General features: G+C 43.9%; 1 protein-coding gene across 1 annotated transcript in view; it reads left to right on the top strand.

Moving 5' to 3' along the window:
• Positions 1 to 3301: 3301 nt before the first annotated feature.
• Positions 3302 to 20490, top strand: part of MAP3K5 (mitogen-activated protein kinase kinase kinase 5) — a gene marked incomplete at its 3' end in the record, with an annotated part of 116923 nt that continues 99734 nt past the window's right edge. The window contains exon 1 of the mRNA XM_081997847.1: positions 3302 to 4875. Coding sequence (XP_081853973.1) covers positions 4467 to 4875 — 409 coding nt within the window. The 5' untranslated portion in view covers positions 3302 to 4466. The remainder of the gene's footprint in view (positions 4876 to 20490) is intronic.

The following is a 20490-nucleotide window of genomic DNA, read 5'->3' as shown; positions in this document are numbered from 1 at the left end:
CACCACCTTTTCAGCCCACTCAGCTCTGTTCTGTTAGAAACACATCCATCCTTTGCTCAGCTTGTTGGCTGACAGCTGGCTTAGGTGCGAGTTGGGCTGGTGACTGTCACTGCTATAATACACGAATCCTTACAGAACCCTCTCTGGTCAGCAGAAACAGTTATCTGGAAGTCTCGAGTCCAAGGATTTAAAAAGAAGTTGTGGAAAGAGCTTTTCTACCAGAGAAAAGAGATTGTGAGCCCCACATGCAAGGACAGGTAGCTTAAAACACTGAAAATACTCAGGGATTGCAGTAAACTTTTTTCTGTTTTTTAGTTACTGAGCCATTCCTGCTATCAAGATTTTACTCTACAACTTACTGGCTAATAGAAACGTAAAGATGTTCCCAGCTGAAATTCCCATATACTCACAAAGCTGTATGAGTTGAAGCTTTGAGAAAAGCATTTAGTGTCCTAAGGTTCCTGGTAAGATTGCAAAACTGTCAACAGTGAAAATAAACAAATGGACTTAACAAAGGGGGTTGCAGGAATGAATGCAAAGGGAAAAGGCTTCCCTCGTGAGGAAAGTGAGGGTTGTGGAAGTTGGAAGGAAGAGGCAGTTAGTATGGAGACTTTTCTGGAAGTTTAAAAGAACAAAAGAAGTGAGAGGAAGGAAAGACGCTGGAGCAGAGGGAGATTTAGACAAGGAGATTTAGAAAGAAGCATGAGAGTTGCTGTGGGGAAAAAGGGTATGAAGCAAGAACTGTGCACATTCTTCATGCTCACAGGACAAGGGCTCCAAGGACAGTCCTGACTGATGAAATATGCATCCCCAATGATGTATCCATATTGCTCCACCAGTTTTTGCTGACTGCCATTTATGTGCACCGTGCCATAACTTGGTAAGCGCATTACTCATGTTATTACTGTTCCATGGCCAGCTACATCCCTACACAATGGTCACCAGTCTCTATTTACCCCTTTGTACTGAAGTACTGCTTTAAATGTTCAGTGTAATCATAGATTTACCACTTTTCAAAGATTGGCAGCTGACTGCCTCAAGAAAATACTGCCCTCTCTATATCAAACAGAAAGGTTACTTCTGATTCTTGACATGATATACTTAGCCTAATTTTTTAGGATAATTTTTAGAAACAAGTTTTTTATTTCAGTTTAATAATTGCTACAGCTTGTGAGAATTCTGGTCTAAAGCATAGAGAAATCGCATTAGCTTTATATACTTTCAATATCTAATTTGGATTTTTGTATCTGCAAATTTCTTCTTTTTCTTCCCACCCATAATTGAAGCATACTGGAATTTACTCCTGCAAACGTCTTTGTCCTGCTTGTAAGTGAAGAGTTTACAGCATATCTCCAAGCTCTCATTCCTATATGTTATCCTGTAGTTAAATGAGGGCCTTAAAGTATAGATGAGATTTAGCACCCATTTTAAACCCATTATCTGTAGCAATGTATTTTAGTCCATTCTATCAATTCCATCAGCACTACCATAAAAATTCAAAATGCAGATTAGTCTAGCATAATTTTTCTCCCTCTGTTGGACACTGATGGCGATAATACATGAAAAATATGATTTGGACAGTTATGTTAAATGCACATGTGTTTTAAATTTTATCTCTACAAATGAGGATACATTGGAACTACCTTTTTTGGTCTTGGATCTTGTTAACGCTAGTTTGAATGGCTAAATCAAGCTTGTGGCATCTGTCATACACTGTTTGTCAGTTATCAAAAATTGCTTTTATATTTGCAACTAATGAAGTTGGCAAATTCTTGGATGTTAACATTGTAATTATGGTTAAGCCTAGAGGCCAATGATGTATAGCTGTAAAAACATATAATGAAGAGCGGGCTATTATTTCAACAGATTTAGAGCTAGCTGCTTGTTACAAGTTTTTGTCGTCAGAAAAAACAGTGGGAACAGGGCGATACTGAATCGTGATTATATGCAAACCATCTGGTGCTAAAGATGTTAATTTTACAGCCCTGGAGAAGCAAGTGAACAAGGTAAACTTGCTTCTGATAACAAATGGGGTATTACTTTGTGTTTTTTTAAAAATCCTTTGAATTATTATCTCCTAATCAAACATTAAAACACAAGAGCTCCTAAATGTCTGATCGCTCACTTCAAAGAGATAATAGATTAAAAGATATGGTTTTGCTTTATAAAAACATGGGCAATTTGTGTTTGTTATTCCAGTTTCAACAGCATTTTGATTTTTTTTTTCCCCCTGGTTTAGGGCCCAACCTCATTCCCAGCCAAATCAATAGAAGAACTAACTTGAATTTGGAATAGACACAGTGCTAATAATGAAGCAAGACTCACAAGTCAGTAATGCTAAGTGGAATAGCATGCTTCTTCCGTCTCCTTTCTGTCTGGAACTTCCTTCTGCACTTGACAAACATGGGCTGTTCTCGAGCACAACAGAGACATATTGTTCTTGCTTCCTGTAAGGTGATGTAACTGCAGTGCCGAATGGATTAACACTGATTCTGCATTTTGTAGAAAATGACATTATTTAGAAAAACACTGATTGCCATTTAGACTGTGGCAAGAAACAATAACCCACTGTATCTGGAAGATTAGCAAATATTAACTTTCCCCTGTAAATTAGTCTTTAGTTTGCTCATCATCTTCCCACCCCATTTATCCATTTCTTATCAGCAGAAGCAAATGCCGGGCATATCTCATCGAGAAAGGGGACTGCTCAACACAAAAGCAAACAGAGCTACTGAACGTACTGCAATGACTAATTTTTCTAATTATTTCAGAATTGATCCTCTGTCTATAGAAGCAATGGAAAACAATGATACAGGGACAGGCTTTGTGCCAACAAGTTGATTAGTCTTAATGAGATCAATTTTAACTGGATGGACCTATTGATATGACATATAAAAGTCACTATAAATACATAGAGTATTATTTTTCCTTCTTTTCTCCTGTACTTACTTAAATAGAAACCCCTAATAAAATTTAAAAAAAAAAGAAAAAAGTCATCCAATTTCACAGTATTTCTGTTCAAAAACAGATTGCAGAAGTCTGGACACCATTTCCTTTTCCAATCTATTTTTAATTCCTCAGAGATTCACTTGTGGCCTGTAAATAATCTGAAAGTTTCAGGTGTTCTCTCTTCATATTATGTATTATTTCAAATGTCAGAGGATTTTTTCCTCTTCCCCAGCTGGGTGGCCTACCGTACAAAGTTAGCGCAGCTTCTGGCTATACGCTAGTTCCTCCTACTAGTTTCCTTTTCCATGAAGAAATACTTTTGCTAATTATCAAGCATTCCTGACAGGTAAATTCCAGGTGAATGTAAGAAGCTGACGTATTTAATCAACATACAGGGGTAAGTTTTCCAGTTTCCAGGCACAGTACTGGAAAGGCGTGAGGCCGATACTGCTGAATCCATCCACAAACCCTTCAGTGAACTTGAAGTTGTTTGGGAACACAGGGAGAGGGAGATTTCACAGAATCATAGAACAGTTTGGATTGGAAGGGACCTTTAAAGGTCATCTACTCCAATCCCCCCTGCAGTGAGCAGGGACATCTTCAACTAGATGAGGTTGCTCAGAGCCCCATCCAACCTGACCTGGAATGTTTCCAGGGATGGGACATCTACCACCTCTCTGGGCAACCTGTGCCAGGGTTTTACCACCCTCGCTGAAAAATTTCTTTTTAGAAATCAGGTTTAGGTGGGAATAGTAGAGGACAAGGGCTAACGATTACTAAATCCTGACACCGCTCTCAACTCAGCGCACGCAAAGCACTTACTCCTGATGAGTGAGTTAGGACACGTGTGTCATTTAAAAAAAAAAAAAGGCAGTAAATGGTAAAAAAAATCCCTTTAACAGGGTTTAACAGGTTGCTCCCTCCCGGCAGCCCTGCCAGATGGAAAAGCTCCGTGAGGAGGCGTCGTGGCTCACCCGAGAGCTCCCACTCGGGACGTGGGGCGGCTGGAACGCTCGTGGCGGGGGGGTCATTTCTGCCCGGAGGCGGAGCCGGAGGGAGGTGCGCGGCGCTGGGGCCGCCTCAGCCCTTCGCGGCCGTCGTTCGGCTGGAGCGGGGGCGCCGACGAGCGATCCTACAAGTGGTTCCTCCCCGCCGCTGACTGATTTCTGCCCGGCGGAGCGAAGCGGCCGGAGAAGGAGCAGCGAGGTCCTGGGGACGGCAGGAGAAGGGGGCCGGCCGGCCAGTCCCCACAGGTGCGCGGGAGAACGGAGCGGCGCGTCATGGTGCCGGCGGCAGACACCGACGGAGGCTGTGCTCGTCTCCCCGCCTCCGGCAGCCTTCGTTAGCGGCCGAGGGGGATCCCCTGGCTTCACCCCGGCCGCCTCTCCCCTCCAGCAAGCTCGGCGGGACCGTTCCGGGGGCGGGCGGCGCAGCATGGCATCCGCCTAACCCCGGCCAGCGCAGCAGAGTCCGGGACGCGCCGCCGCGGCCGCGGCGGCCGCTCCTCCGCCGCCGGGATGAGCGACAGCAGCGAGGGGATCATCAGTGTGCCGGTGCCCAGCCCTCCCGGCGGCGGTCCCCCCTGCGAGGAGGCGCTCGGCAGGCGGGCTCAAGGGGCCGACGCCGGCTCTCGCAGCCTCCTGCCCGACTTGGCCGCGCCGCCGCCCGGCACCCTCTGGGCTGAGGACGGCGGCGCCGCCGCCGCCTGCCCGGGCGTCGCGGCGCGGGCCAAGGGTGGCGGCCGGCGGACAGCCGTCACCTACGTGATCAACGAGGCGAGCCAGGGGCCGCTGCTGGCGGCGGAGAGCGGCGCCCTGCAGAGCCTGCGGGAGGCGTGCGAGGCGGTGGGGGCCGCGCTGGAGACCCTGCACTTCGGCAAGCTGGACTTCGGCGAGACGGCGGTGCTGGACCGCTTCTACAACGCAGGTGAGAGCGACCTGCCGCGACTGAGCGCCGCTCGGCCCGGGCCGCCCCGGGTTCACCTCGGGGCGGCGAGAGCCGGCGTGGCCCTCCCTCGCTGCGGGGTCAGCGCCGGCCGCGGAGCCCTGCGGGGGCTGAGTCCCGGGGTGCCCCGCTGCCCCCGGGTTTCGGTGACAACCTTCGGGCGGTCACGGCCGTTGCTTGGAGAGGCACAAGTGTGTCAGAGCCTGTTTTTGTGTCCTGGTCCCCCCCCAGCCAATGTGTTTTGGAGAAGAAACTCGCTGACGGCAAGCGTCCTGTGAATCAGCACTTGTCAGCACTTGTGATTTTTTTTTTTTTTTAACCTGTGGATTAAACATGACCTGGCTCTTTCCTCTCGGTCTCCCAAAAAAGTGCAGGCATGCAAGTTTTTAGAAACACACTGAGCTCTGGCTGAAACAGACAGGAGCTGCGGGGCCCCGGGAGCTTTGAATAGCAGATTTGGCACCAATCGTGTAGCTTGACAATTTCTTTGTGCTGACACAGTATCTGGGACACTCCGTGTGTTTGTGCTTGGAAGTTTGTGCTTCAGATATTGGTTGCATGAAACATTTATGATGGATGGGGTTGAACAAAGAGCTACGTGCATCTGGTTAGTTGGCAAGAATACCTTGTGCTACATCCTTTCACCCCAAGTTTGCCAGCGATAAAACTGTAGCACCTTCATTTGAAGGTGGGGTGAGCCGAGGTTATGTGTTATGATTTACCTGGCCCCATTTTTAAAAAAAAGACAACTTTCTCCTGTCTTTTTTATTTTCTTAACAGGTGTGTGGTGTGAATGTAGAATAAAAAAGTCTGCTTACTAGACCCGTAAAGGCTTCATATGACTAAAATTATAGTACTGAATTAATGCCTCTTTGCCTTAAAAAAAAAATCGGAAGCAGGAAATTAACCTGACCTACAATTTTAAGCTTGTTGTGTGGCATGGTTTTTGCGTATGTGAAATATGTGCAAAAAATGATCATTTAAAAAATTTTGGCTGATACTGTATTTTCCCCCTCTGCTGGGGAGGGGTGGGGGGAGAGGAGAGAACCCCAGCTGGTGGGATTGTAGCCAGTTTCCACAAAAGACTCTTCAGAGCAGATATACATGTGTGGGTCATCTCTTCGAAACTCCGCAAGCTTTTCCTTGTGGACTGCTGCTTTCAGTTCAGTGAGGTGGGTGGTTCTGAAGTGTGCAGCCACAGCTTATTCCTCATGCCTCTTGCAGAGCTGTGTCGTTAGAGGTAACATCCTCAGAAGTCAGAGGAGCTGTCCTCACAGGTGGAAACAGGAAGGCCATAGAGCTTCCTTACAGATCCTATACTCTCCACATACAGATAAGAGAGACTTTGGATTTCGAGCACCCTGACACCTCTTTGTTCCAGGGCAGATGCAACCTGAGTCTCTTTTTTTGGTTCTGTTGTGGAAGCAGTCTGGTAGTGAGGCTCATGGAATTGAATTATCCGTGATGTTTTTGTGCCTTAAGAAGCACAAAAATTGGTTAATTTTTTAAGACTCTGAGCTGTGCAGTAGGCGGGGTCTCAGTAGTTCACGGAGGCTTTTTTTGTAATGGGAGATTTGACTTCAAGTGGGCCCTTTTTAATTCTGGCAGTAGGCGTCTGGCATATAGTGCTACGTAACTGCACACTTACGTAATATAAGTTGCTTATTTCAGTGGCTTTTGAGCAAACTGTGTAAATGTGAAAACATTACTTTTTCTTTCAGTAGTGTTTGGCTGTGGGAATTTAGTCAAAGTATTGCAAAACACTTTGCCGTTCTGCTTTAGTAGCAAAGCCCATAAACATGTAGAGAACCAGGAGAGAAACAATTCAGCTCCTGGACTGAAGAGAGCAGGATGTAAAAGTTTGTGTCTTCTCCACGTATACTCTGTACTGTCTGAGCTGAGGAGTCATAAAACAGCTGTGATCCCAAAACTATGTTGTGCTGCTGCCTCTAAATCTGAACTTAGGTCTAGAAAGATCTGTGAGTTTTCATACTTGTTTCTTTATTCCTGTTGCGTTTTATAGACTCTCTGTCTATACATTTTTAAGAACTAGTTTTTCTCCAGAAACTTTAAGAAGAAATGGCTCTCGGGTTAGGAACAGAACAGTGCTAGAGAGTAGAAGCTGTTTAAGCTCAAGAATTCAAGTGGGGAGTAGTGTAGGGAACAAAACCAAAATAGTCATGGAGGGTGTAACTATTGCACAGGTTTTATTTTAACTGCTTTAACAGGGTGGCTGGGGAGCATCTGTAGGTGACCTAAACTTCTTCCCTATTCCCCTTCTTGTTCTCTCTCTTGCTGTGTGCTTTCAGTGATCAAAGATGGTATTAGTAATATTGATAAAGAACGTCTGTATACTGTGTTCTTTTATTATTTAAATAATGTAGTGTATGAAAATAGTACAGCATGACTGAATATCAAATAAGAACTTGGCTGTAAAAGTACTTTCAAATTCAGTAATGGTTAACTAGTCTTATTCAAGGTATCAAGTCTTACTGGCCTCAGTGGAAAGGCCAACTAAGTTACAAGAGTAAGGAGTGATGTGATTTCATGAAGGTTTGGAAAAATCGAGTTTATAATAGTTTTCGAATGAAATAAAACAACAAACCTCTAAACTTTTGTAATGCATATAAATCAACTGGGATTTGGGGAGGTGGGAAGAGCTACAGTGTAACATCTGTCTGTCATCAAGCCTTCTCTTACTAGTATCTTACAGAATCATAGAATTGTTTAGGTCAGAAAAGACCTTTAAGATCATAAAGTCCAACTGTTAACCTAGCACTACCAAGTCCACCACTAAACCATGTCCCAAAGTGCCACATCTACATGTCTTTTAAATACCTGTGGGGATGGCAACTCAACCACTTCCCTGGGCAGCCTGTTCCAATGCCTGACAACGATTTCATTGAAGAAATTTTTCTTAATATCCAATGTAAGTCTCCCCGGCACAACTTGAGGCTGTTTCCTCTTGTCCTATTGCTTGTTACTTGAAAGAAGAGACTGACATCCACCTTGCTATTGCAGCACTATTGTACTCCTTTCAGGTAGCTGTAGAAAGCAGTAAGTTCTCCCCTCAACCTCCTCTTCTGCAGGGTAAACATCCCCAGTTCCCTCAGCTGCTCCTCATAAGACTTGTGCTCTAGACCCTTTACCAGCTTTGCTGCCCTTCTTTGGATGTGCTCCAGCACCTCAATGTCTGTGTTGTGAGGAGCTCAAAACTGAACACAGTATTTGAAGTGCAGCCTCACCAGTGTGGAGTTTAGGGGGATTATCACTTCCCTACTCCTGCTGGCCATGCTCTTCTTTGATACAGGCCAGGATGCTGTTGGCATTCTTGGCCACCTGGGCACACTGCTGGCTCTCATTCAGCCAGCTGTCAACCAACACCCTCAGATCCTTTTCCACTGGGCAGCTCTCCAGCCACTCTTCCACAACTCTTTGGGCCTGGCCATCCAGCCAGTTTTTTACCCTGTGAAGAGTACACCCATCCAAGCCATGAGCACCTGGTTTATCCAGAAGAATGCTGTGGGAAAGAGTGTCGAAGACTGTTTAGGTAGCCTGTTCCTAACCCTTTAGACAGCAAAGGCTGTCTAAAGTCTAGGCAGACAACATCCACAGCCTTTCCCTCATCCACTAAGTGGGTCACCTTGTCGTAGAAGGGGATCAGGTTAGTCAAGCAGGACCTGCCTTTCATAAGCCCATGCTGACTGGGCCTGGACACCTTGTTGTCCTGTACATACTGTGTGATGGCACTCAAGATGATCTCCTCCATAGTCTGACCTTGGTGCCAGGGAAGCTTATCAGGCCTGTAGTTCCCTGTATCCTCGTTCTGGCCCTTCTTGTAGATGGGTGTCACATTTGCTGACTTCCAGTCAACTGGGACCTCCCTGGTTAGCCAGGACTGTGGATAAATTATTGCAAGTGGCTTGGTGATCACTTCTGCCAGCTCCCTCAGTACCATTGGGTGGATCCTATCCAGCCTGATAGACTTGTAGCAGGTTGCTAATCACTTCCCCTTGGATTATGGGGGCTTCATTTTGCTCCCTGTTTTCCAACTCAGGGGTCTGGTTTTCCAGCTCAACTGATCTTACTATTAAAGACTGAGACAAAGGCAGCATTGAGTACCTCAGCCTTTTCCTCATCCTTTGTCACTGTTTCACCCTGCATCCAATAAAGGATGGAGATTCTCCTTAGCCCTTCTTTTATCACTAATGTATTTATAGAAATATTTTTTTATTATCTTTTGTGGCTGTAGCCAGATTAAGTTCTAGTTTGGTTTTGGCCCTTCTTATTTTCTCCTTGCATAACCTCACGACATCCTTGTAGTCTTCCTGCCCTCCAGAAGCCCAAGGCAGCAGTTCTGCTGACCCTTCTTCTTACTTCTCCAAGAATCAAAAACTCTTATCATTTCATGATCACTATGCCCAAGATGGCCTCCAACCGTCACATCACCCACAAGTTCTTTTCTGTTCGTGAACAACAGGTCCAATGGGGCGCCTTCCCCAGTTGTCTCACTCACCAGCTGTGTCAGGAAGTTCTTCCACACACTCCAGGAACCTCCTAGGCTGTTGCCTCTCTGCTGTATTGTATTTCTAGCAAGACATGTGGTAAGTTGAAGTCCCCCATGAGAACAAGGGTGAGCGGTTGTAAGATTTTTTCCCAGCTGTTTATAGAATATTTTGTCTGCCTCTTCATCCTGGTTTGTTGGCCTATAACAGACTCCTACGGTGATATCTGCCTTGTTGGCCTTCCCCCTGATTCTTACCCATAAACCCTCAACCCTATTGTCACCATCATTAAGGTCTATACAGTCAAAATGCTCCCTAACACACACACCCACCCGACTGCCTCTCCTTCCTTGCCTATCCCTTCTGAAGAGTTTATAGCCATCCATTGCAGCACTCCAGTTGTGTCAGTCATCCCACCATGTTTCTGTGGTGGCAACTATATAATAGAGTTCCTGCTGCACGATGGCTTCCAGCTCCTCCTGTTTGTTGCCCATGCTGTGTGTGTTGGTGTAGATGCACTTCAGTTGGGCTACTGATCCTGCCACCTTTTTATGGGGAGAAGCTCTAATTCCTACGTGACCATTCTCAGGCACTTCTGTGGTTTCTAACACATCAATAACCCTTGTGTCTTTGCTGCTGCATGGATCTCCATCCCCTACCTTGACTGAGATGGCAGACCAAAGGACATCGCTAGCACCCAGTCCCTCAAACAGTGGTATGCTGCCCCTGGGCTTGTCTCTAGTGAGCCTGGTTTTATCCTTTTCCCCCTTCAAATCTAGTTTAAAGCTCTTTCAATAAGTCGTGCTACCTCTTGTGCAAAGAACCTTTTCCCGCTTTGAGACAGGTGTACCCCGTCTGTTGCCAGCAGACCTGGTGGCGTGTAAACTGACCCATGATAAAAACCAAACTTCTGCTGGTGACACCAGGCTCAGAACCAGGTACTGATCTGCTGACTCTTCCTGTTTCTTCCTTCCTCATTCTCTGCAACTGGAAGGATAGAGAACAATACTTGTGCTCTTGATCCCTTAACCAGTTGCCCCATGGCCCTGAGGTCTCTCTTGGTTGCCCTTGGACTTCTTGTTGCACCTCATTGCTGCCCACCTGAAAAATCACTAATGGATAGCAATCTGAGGGCCGTACCAGGGTAGGAAGCTTTCTCTTCACATCTTTAACCCGGGCTCTGGCGAGGCAGCAGACTTCCCTAAGAAGTGGGTATGGTCTGTGTATTGGGCCTTCTGTTCCCCTCAGAAAGGAGTCTCCTATGACAATGACCTGTCTTTTTTTTCTTTATGGAAGCAGTTTTGATGCAGGGCGTAAGCTGATCTAACCTCGGTGACACCTCCAAGCTAGATGAACCATCGTCCTCGTTATCATTTGGTTCCACTTTCAGAGCCTCATACCTGTTGTGCAAGGGCACCTGGGGCGGAGGGGTAGTCACAGCGGAGACACGCCTGCTGTGCCAGGCAGGAATGTGTCACCATTGCCCCCCATCCCTTAAGTCACTGTGTTCAGCCAGGTGGAGAGAGGATAGGGGATCCTCCGTATCGCGTGTGCTGTCTGCTCGTTGAGTCTGTCTCAGGGGAGGTAGGGTTCCTTGTTTCTGCTTTGTATAATGTAGTCTGAAGTCTTGGTGATCTCTGATGTAGGTTCACTTCATGCCTTTCACTGCTTCAAAGAGAACTTCAAGGAGTATTAAATAAAATCTAATCTTGGAGGTAAATACTCATCATCCGCTCTAAATGTAGATTAGCCTACTAATAATCTTCTTCTGCCAGCTTGAGTCAACTGATGGTCCTTAAATGCTGAGACATAATTAGCAATGCATATGATTAGTCAGTAGGTCTCAGCTATGCATAACTGAACCATTCAAACACCAAATATTAAGAATGAGCCTATTCTAGCATTTCTGCTTGATTTCAGCAAAAAAAAAAAAAAAAAATTGCTTCTTGAGAAGCAAGTGTCAAATCAGCCCTAGAAACTGTTGGAAAAGTGTCTGACAAAAATAGAGATTTCAACATTTATCACATTTTCCTCCATTTAAAGAGATCATAAGGTGAGAAGAAAATCTAGTCCGTCGTCTTGCAAAACTCAGTGTATCTGGGTTTGATCAGCTGTCTCAAGGGCTTTTTTCCTTCATGAAAAGGATAGTTAGAGTTTTTTGGTTTTTGCTTCCTTCCCTCCAGTTATATTAAGCTGCTGCAGGTGAATTGCAGGTCTCTCTTAAATTCAGCTTAATTTATAAACAGTTCAGGAATGTTTAAACAGTCAAGCAATTAGAGACATGCCGAAATATAGCAGGGAAATCTTTCTATCATGCAATGGGTAGTCATAGTATTTTAAAAGTTACTATAACCTTTGATATTTGTAATTAAATGGTATTTTCTCTACATTATAATGACCAGATCTATATATCCTCTTGATTTTTTTTTTCTTTAATTGCTCCATTCCTTTTGAAAACTGAGCCATAAATGAATATAGAGTACCTAAGAGTTTGTTTGTCTTAGGTAAGCATTGATTTTTTTTCTTTCCCATCTTTTTTAGGCAATTGAAATTAGGATCATTTGCTTTCTGTGCATATCTTTACACGGTCATTTTGTATTACATAAATGCATGAAGGATGAGCTGAACAGAGTGTTTTGTGCTAAAAGTACCGTAAAAGGAAAAAATAGCATGAATCAGTAATCTGGGTCAGCTCTTCCTGGGAGGGAGGTGCTCTAAGTCAAGGTAAGTTCTTCACACAGGCTTTTAGGATTAGGCAGATTTTTGTCAATTAAAGAAATGTCTCATTTGACTTGTAATCTGGCATTTACTTTTAGAGTGTATTGATTTTAAAACGGCACGGTAAGTTAGAGGTGAGTGTTCAGTTGACTAGCAAGACAAGTGGTGTACAAGTGTCACAATAAAGAGAGGTTTTTGGAATGACCTGTACAGTACTCTAAAGGTGAAAGTTGTACTCTTTTTTTTTTTCCTGAAGAGGTTGGTAATCTCATATTTTGGAGGTGATAACACCTTAAGGAGTTAGAGAGAAACCTTACCGGAAATTTGTCTTATTCTGGAGTACCTTCACCCTCGTTTGGAGAAGCTTGCATTGAGTTATAGTGCATGGATAGAGGGATCACTTGTTTAGTATTTTTGGGTGTGTTTTTTCCCTGCTTGTCTCCCTTGCAACATTAAGCTACAGAACATCTTGTGAAGATGTAAAATTAATTTTTTGGAAGCATGGTAATTTGTCGGAAACACAGTGTCAAGCATTCTGATGGAAGATAAGAAAGATCATACAGTCGGTGACTGAGGAGGATCTGAGTTTTCTAATCTGTACAGTCACGTGCTTTAGGATGGTTCTGAAGCTAAACAACTTGACTGATATGCTTGTCATACAGATCTCTCCTTGTAACTTTAATGTTGTCTTATGTATGGGAATTTCCTTCTCTTTAGTTTCTTATGCTTGAGTTTCATCAATCAATGGCCCTTGTGATAATATTTTGTACTAACACTGTTGTGTGGTGCTATTGAGAGAACTCCCCAGAACAACAATGAATGACTAAAATAGAGTTCATCGAGTAACAGATAACAAAATAGGTTTAGTCTCTTACCTTTGTTTCTGGAATTCAGCATCTTTGCTTTTAGAATTCATCCAGGCTTGGACTAGAAATGGTCAGTGTCAATAAACTTCTTATGCAGTGTGTCTGGGGAGAATCTTGGCATACAAAATGACAAAATCTTCAGAGAGCCAGTACAGTCACTTGTGTGAAAGTGAACTTTGCTTGGAAGATGTGCTATACCTCAGTTATTTCTGCAGACTTTACAACACATTTGTGGATTGTGCATTTAAAAGTAAAGCAGTACCAGGGTTCAACTGCATTCTTGCAGTTCCTTCCTATTTTTCTCTGCTGAGTTCTATGATGCTACATTGTTTTTTGAAGTGATTTATGCCTTTATCTAAGTTTCTTGGAAGTTCTGTGATTGTGGCACACTAATGCAGGCTCCTCTGAAACCCAAAAGAGGTGATGTTCTTTTCAAAACTGATATTCTTGATTCTATCAGTTGATCTAAACATTTTCCATGGTAAAGAGTGGCATGCTTCCTACCATATTATCTCTTTGTAGGAGCAAAAAAAACACTACTAGAGAGAGAGTAACTGCAAGCTTTATTCTACTCTGCATTGTCTCTCAGAACCATTAGGCTTTTTTACCACCTTTTTTTCTGTACTCCCTGATTATTGTTTTTTTTCATTTAATTAACAGAGTTTTGTGAGACTGCTGAAATACTGCACATGCTTTCTGTGATTATGCAGCACTTGCATCCATCGCTTACGTTTTTGACACAGACCTCTCCCTCCATTCCCCAAGGTGCTGCTGAATCACCACTACTGTTTCTATAGCATCATGACTGGAGAATCCCTGTTCCAATGATAGTTCTTGTTATGTAGCAGAAGAAATTATCCTGATGCACTGTTCTTGTCCACTTTCAGGTTCAAGGGCAGCTACTAAAAAAAGAAAAGTCTAGTTTCTGTGTCAGTGGAACTTGTGTTGAAAGAGCTTTGTATTTCAGCAGCACTGTGTTGCAAGTGGTGAGTTGGAGAAAGAAATGCCGAGTAATTTAATAATGCAGATGCTGTGCAGAATAGAGTTGGTGCTTATAGCCATACTCTCAAGATAGACATGTCAGGGATGTGAGGTATTATGAGTACAGAATCTTTGTGTCTGAATGCATGGTGAATATTGTAACAGGTAAATGGGGTGGGTTATAAAGCTCCTTTTGACTCTGGATATTGATTCTGGTCTCTATTAGAAGGCAGCATTAGAAACTTAAAGCAAATGCATGGCACATCTTCAACATAAATCAGTATTTCGTTCGGAAGCACCTGAATGTGATCTACATGTGATCTACATCTACAACAAAAATGATGAGTCTGGGGAAAAAAAATATAATCCTGATATCAAGTTTCTTTTGCTTGTTCATAGTTAGTGCTAGTGGACAACTTCTGAATTTATGAAGAAATTATGGGATTTGAAACAACATATTCACAAATACTTCCATTGCTGGACCAGCTGTAAATTTTTTAACCAGATTGCAATATTGGTACTGTACGCATAACTTCCATCAGGCTGCTTGTCAATAGGTGTCTGGAAGACTAATATACCATTAGTTTCTGTATGAAGTAGGAGGAGCGCAGCAGATACATGGAGGGCCTGTATCAGAAGTGGTGTGGCCAGCAGGAGTAGGGAAGTGATTGTGCCCCTGTACTCGGCACTGGTGAGGCCGCACCTTGAATCCTGTGTTCAGTTTTGGGCCCCTCACTACAAGAAGGATGGTGAGGTGCTCGAGCGTGTCCAGAGATGGGCAACGAAGCTGGTGAGGGGTCTGGAGCACAAGTCTTATGAGGAGCGACTGAGGGAACTGGGATTGTTTAATCTGGAGAAGAGGAGGCTGAGGAGAGGCCTCATCACTCCCTACAACTACCTGAAAGGGGGTTGTGGTGAGGTGGGTGTTGGTCTCTTCTCCCAAGTAACCAGCGATAGGACAAGAGGAAATGGCCTCAAGTTGTGCCAGGGGAGGTTTAGACTGGATATTAGGAAAAATTTCTTTACTGAGAGAGTGGTCGACATTGGAACGGGCTGCCCAGGGAGGTGGTGGAGTTGCCATCTCTGGAAGTGTTCAAACAATGTGTAGACATGGCACTTCGGGACATGGTTTAGGGGGCATGGTGGTGTTGAGTTGACAGCTGGACTTGGTGATCTTAAAGGTCTTTTCCAACCTTAATGATTCTGTGAGTGAATGTATGTGGGCTGTGAGACTTGGGTTCTCATTCAGACTTAGTCAGTGGCCTGTTGTAGCAGTTTGTAGCTCTGCTGTGCAGCAAGAGCTTCCTCGGGCCCTTCCCCCAGCTGAGACGCTGCTGCACAGCAGAGCTACAAACTGCTACAACAGGCCAGTTGAGGCCATTTCTATAATGTAAATAATACTAAGGGTGTGCTCTTTCAGTGCTTATTTACTAAACCTCACAGTGATATCAGTGAGACACCTGGATAGACAGTCCACATCCAGGCTTTTGTTGGATTATTAGAAGTTACAGGCTTTTGAAATGCTCCCTCCTCTGTTAAGTGCATCAGGGTGTTAGAGCTAGTTTTCAAATACTGTGTGCTGCATAGTATTTGAAGAAGCAGGACAAATGCAAGTTATGAAATTATTAGGGTCTCTTAAAAGACAATAAAGATGTAAAACTCATTGTGAGGCATTTGTATAAGCAGACATCATGAAAGGATATTCCCGAGTGGAGAAAAGGCTGAATTTAGCTAGATAAATGCTTTTTGAGAGTAATGCAGAAGAAAGCCTGTGACTGATTTTTCTGCAGCTTGCGTTTTGTAGCTCTGAGCAGGATGTGTCATAGAGAAATGACTCCAGCCATGATAAGGATTCGACTTCTCTTTTTAGTCGCTTTCTAGAGTAAAGCAGCACGATACAAAAAGCTGTAAATGTAGCAAGTGACAACTGAACGAAATGGTCAAGTGAAAAGTAGAAAAGGCCTTAATACATCATTTAGCACCAATATCCTCAGTAAATTTTCCTGTCTGTTATGGTCTTAAATAAAATTAAGTTAAGCAAGTGAAAGTTTCAGTTTTATGGCAGTTAATTTTCTTTTTTGTGTCTCGGTAGAGAAAAGCTGAGTTTTAAGTGTATTCTGTAGTCTGGTCATTTCAAACTTGTTCCTGTTTTTCCCCAGCCCTTTGGAACAGTCTCTATTTAGAACTGCTGTATTTGCATGCGTAGGTAACCTGCAAGTTGTATTTGTGAGTTATACCCATATACTAAAAAAACCTCAGTGGCTCAACAATGATGGGGAATTTGCACATTTGTGGTTAACAAAATGGAAGTTATTGCTGGGATTCCCATCTTTCATTGTAGGCTTCCTGCTTTAGATTGTCCCTGAACATCCACTGTTCACAGTAGTCTCCTGCTTATTTTGTATGGCTTCTCTGGGGGTTTATGTTCGACAATACAGACACACTCGGAAGTACAGCATTTTAGATAGACGTATGAAGCAGTCAGTGAAGCTGTCTTGTACAGCAGAACGTGTGTGTGACAGATGAGAGCAGAATCTGTTCTGACAATTGGGGAATTTTCTGGTTAATCACTGGTGGGTAGATTTCTGTAAGAATTTTGTAATTGTTTGTATTACAAGAGAAAATGAACCTCAAGCTGAGGATGGCACACAAGCACAGGCTGCTGCTTTTTCGTGTGTATTACTTTTTTTCCTCTGAGACCAAACGTATTCCTTGACTGGAGCAGATATAATCCTTCTTTCAGTTATGAAGAGCTGCTGATCAACTACTAACAACAGCATGCCAGAGTTGAATTCTCGTCTAAATCCTGTCTGCCTTTATTCATAACCTTTGGGATGCGTTTAGGTGCAGCATGGGGCTTAAAGATTTCCCACAGACTGACTCATTTGAAGTCAGTGGGAATCAGCACTCTTTCAAATCCCACAAGAAACGTACGTTTTGATTTAGGAACTACATACCCTTGTAAAAATTCAGCTCTGCATTTCTCCCTTACTGTAATAAAGTAAAGAAGTTGCTCTGGGACTTGCTTGCTGATGGCATCAGTGGATGTCTCGCAGAGGGTGCACTCGGGATGAGTAAGCAGCTGGTGCTTTCAGTGGTGAAGACAGCTTTTCAGTGACGTCTTCACAGACGAGTTATCTGCAGCTCTTGCAGAGAGTTCTATCTGATCTTCTTCCCCTTTACACAATACCTGTCTGATACAGGTATAATGCTGCTTTCGGTACGGTCTTTCTGGTTTACTAGGGACTACAGACTGAAACTTGCGGTCTGTGAAGTGTGAAGATGCAGGTTAAATAGTTCGCGAGAGTTGAAAGTCCTCCAGCACCTTCCCACGGACTTCTGTGCTTCCAACAGAAGTGTGTTCTGCAGTGTGCAAGAGTGCCCAAGTCAGTCATCTGACTGTAGCACAGAAAGCCCTGGGTGTGAACAAGGAAGACTCAGTGATATACCAAGAGGAAAGGAACACTTGTACCACTATAGGAATTAGTTTATGGTTCTGAAGTGGGGCCCCTCGTGCTTGGGATAAATTTATCCAGTTATGTTGACATGGTGGCAAAGTGCTTCATTTAACTCCACCATAGAGGCACACCCATAAGATTAAAAGCGCCTGCTTCTACTGCTCCACCTTCAATATGATTTTTACAGCTACACGTACTTTTAAGAGCATGACAGTACTGTTCTTTCCCTCTAGAAAAATATCTCTGAGGGGAAACATGCCAGATGTATGCCATAATTTTGTGTTTTATTGGTTTATTGTTGACTTTCAATGCAGTATCTAAGATAAGATTTCTCAGCCTTCTTCCAGGAACCTTACAGGTGATTCATATGAAAATGGATTGACTTTAATCTGAATATATGTGTGCTGTCCACTGGCTCTGCTTCCACATGCTGGCAGTAAAGTGGCATGCTGGTGAAAGCCAGGTTTTTGGTTGTGTGCTGCATCCTGTCTTCACTCGCTCCTTGCAGCTCGTGCCATCAGTGGAAGTGATGTGCAGCATCTGTGCAGAAGGGCAGAAGCTATTTGCCTCTTGAAGGTAACCTTGTCTTCCAGATCACAGCTGGAGATGAGGAGTTTGTGCCAATTGGTTGGTGTGAAGAACTGGGAATCCTTCCAAGTCTCCTTGGGAGTGAAATTTGGTCAGTTCTGAACACTATCAGCATTCCTAGGTCAAGCGCGATTGCAAAAGCCTCAGTAGCATGGTCCCAATCACTTTCACTAGAGAACAAGTGGTTGTTACCTGTGTAAATAAACTGAAGTCTCTGTTTCCTTGAGGTCAGTTTCAATTTGTGTTTTCTGCAGAGCTGAACTCCACTGGTACTTCATATAATAATAAATATACTTCACATGATACTTAGAGTCCTTTAACATGTAGTCTCTTACAGGGTTTTCAGTGACCTTGCAAATCATGCAAACTGCTGTGCAGAAGCTACTTTCTTTGCTTATGATGATGAAACTTATTTCAGAAGGTAAACTTGCCTGATTAATGCAATATTTGTATATTATTTACATTTCAAGACTGTATTAGCATGGGAAACCCATGCCACTCTGCCTTCCACAACTGCTTTTTGTGAGTGTATGTTAATTAGGAGAAGAAAAGAACTTCCTAAAGATTTGTTTATTTTGAGACTGTGTAACTCAAAAGCTTCTACTTTCATTTTATTTCTGCTGGAGTTTTTCATTCCTTTTATGTCTTTCAGGATTGTTACTGAAGTTGGGAATTTTCCTGATTTATTAACCAAGAGTAACAACTCTGGGTATAGTGAGAGTGGCACGTATGAAGCATAGGAGAGATTGCAGGGCAAACCAGAAAAAAAGTGGCACTTCCAAAATAACGCATTGCTGTACAAAGCAGGATTTATTTTTTTTTTTTAATGGGTGCCAGTAAAAGGGGGAAGGAGCATGTTCCTTAGTACTGCAGCTCCAAAGGGAGGAGGGGAGAAAAGGCATTACCCTTGTCATGAGAGCAGGCTGATGTGGCCAGTGCTGTCTTTGAGGAAGTGCTGGGATATTGCAGCACTGCCGGCTTCTGGTCTGTTCATGAGGGATTCTGTTCTTTCTTATCCCTCGATCAGAGTGAGCAGAGGACTGTTTTTTTTCCTTTATTTGCTCTCACAAACCAAGGGCAGCACATGGGTACCCTGACTTCCTACAGCCATAGAAGGCTGTCTCCAGTGGTGAAGTCTGAACTTCACATGGCACTGCTGAGTCCAGGTCTGTAACTGAAGAGAAGGTACTTCCTGAGCCTCTCAGCATGAGGGAGGAAGCCCTCTGGCCTGGGTTAGAGCTGGGGATGGGTGGTGGATGGTGGGTTCTGGACAAGCCTTCTCTTAGGCTGGACTCTATATAGGCAGCACTGTCCAGGGTCGAGACTCCATGATGCATCTCAGCCCAGCTGTGCCAGCAGCTTTTTGCTGGACCAGGCTCGGGGTGTGTGGTAGGACTCTCTGTTTGCAGATGAGTTAAGTGTCATATGGGCTGGATTTAACTGCCATTCAGAGAGCTTGTATTGAAGCTTTACTCTGCATTTATTTCTTTGAGGCTTAATGACAACAGAAGTTCATGGAGGTCATTAAGTGTGAAAAAGTTTTAACTTGGTTTAAATACCTCAACACGCTTGGGTGTATTTCACAATTTTGAAGAAAATGGAGAAAGTGCTAACAGTATGCATTTCAAAAATGTTCCACAAAAGAAGCAAGAAAATAAGGATACTTGCCAGTAATTCCCTCACCAGGATCCATGATCTCCCTTTTCCAGCTGATGCAAGAAGGCCAAAAGGCAATAAAAATGCTAGGAAAATGGGCTAATCTAAAGCAAGGGTTTCTGTAGCAAACCCTGCCAGATGGGTGTGTAACTGGAAAACTTCCAGTCCCTTTTGTTGCTTGACTGCTTGCATTTTGGTCTGTTTTCTGCAGTGTCCCAGAAATGCTTCTGCTTTGAATGAACATTGTGTTGACAACCTGATATTTTATCTGTATTTCTTCTCCATTCAAGTACTTTAATAGTAGCTCCAGTGGAAAAATTTCCTGGTAGGCAGACTTTCCAAGCCCTAATGGATTTCAGTTTATACTGTGGCTGGTTGCACACTGGCAGGTGCCTGTCTTCAGAATTTAATTCAGTTCATAAGTGCTAAGGCACATGGAGGACAGGGAGGTGATTCAAGACAGCCAGCATGGCTTCACAAGGGCAAGTGCTGCCTGACCAACCTAGTTGCCTTCTATGATGGAGTGACCACATCAGTGGACAAGGGAAGAGCCACCGATGTCATCTATCTGGACTTCTGTAAGGCCTTCGACATGGTCCTCCACAACATTCTTCTCCCTAAATTGGAGAGATAGGGATTTGATGGGTGGACTGTTGGGTGGATGAGGAATTGGGTGGATGGTTGCATCCGGAGGGTGGTGGTCAATGGCTCAATGTCCAGATGGAGATCAGTGATCAGCAGTGTCCCTCTGGGGTACCTATTGGGACCAGTACTCTAGTATCTTCATCAACGACATAAACAGTGGGATCGAGTGCACCGTCAGCA

This window comes from Phaethon aethereus (genome assembly GCF_964289735.1).
Source record: "Phaethon aethereus genome assembly, chromosome: 3".
NCBI classification, from domain to species: Eukaryota; Metazoa; Chordata; class Aves; order Phaethontiformes; family Phaethontidae; genus Phaethon; species Phaethon aethereus.
The sequence above is the reverse complement of the archived record's forward strand: the minus strand, read 5'-3'. Positions and strand labels throughout refer to the sequence as shown.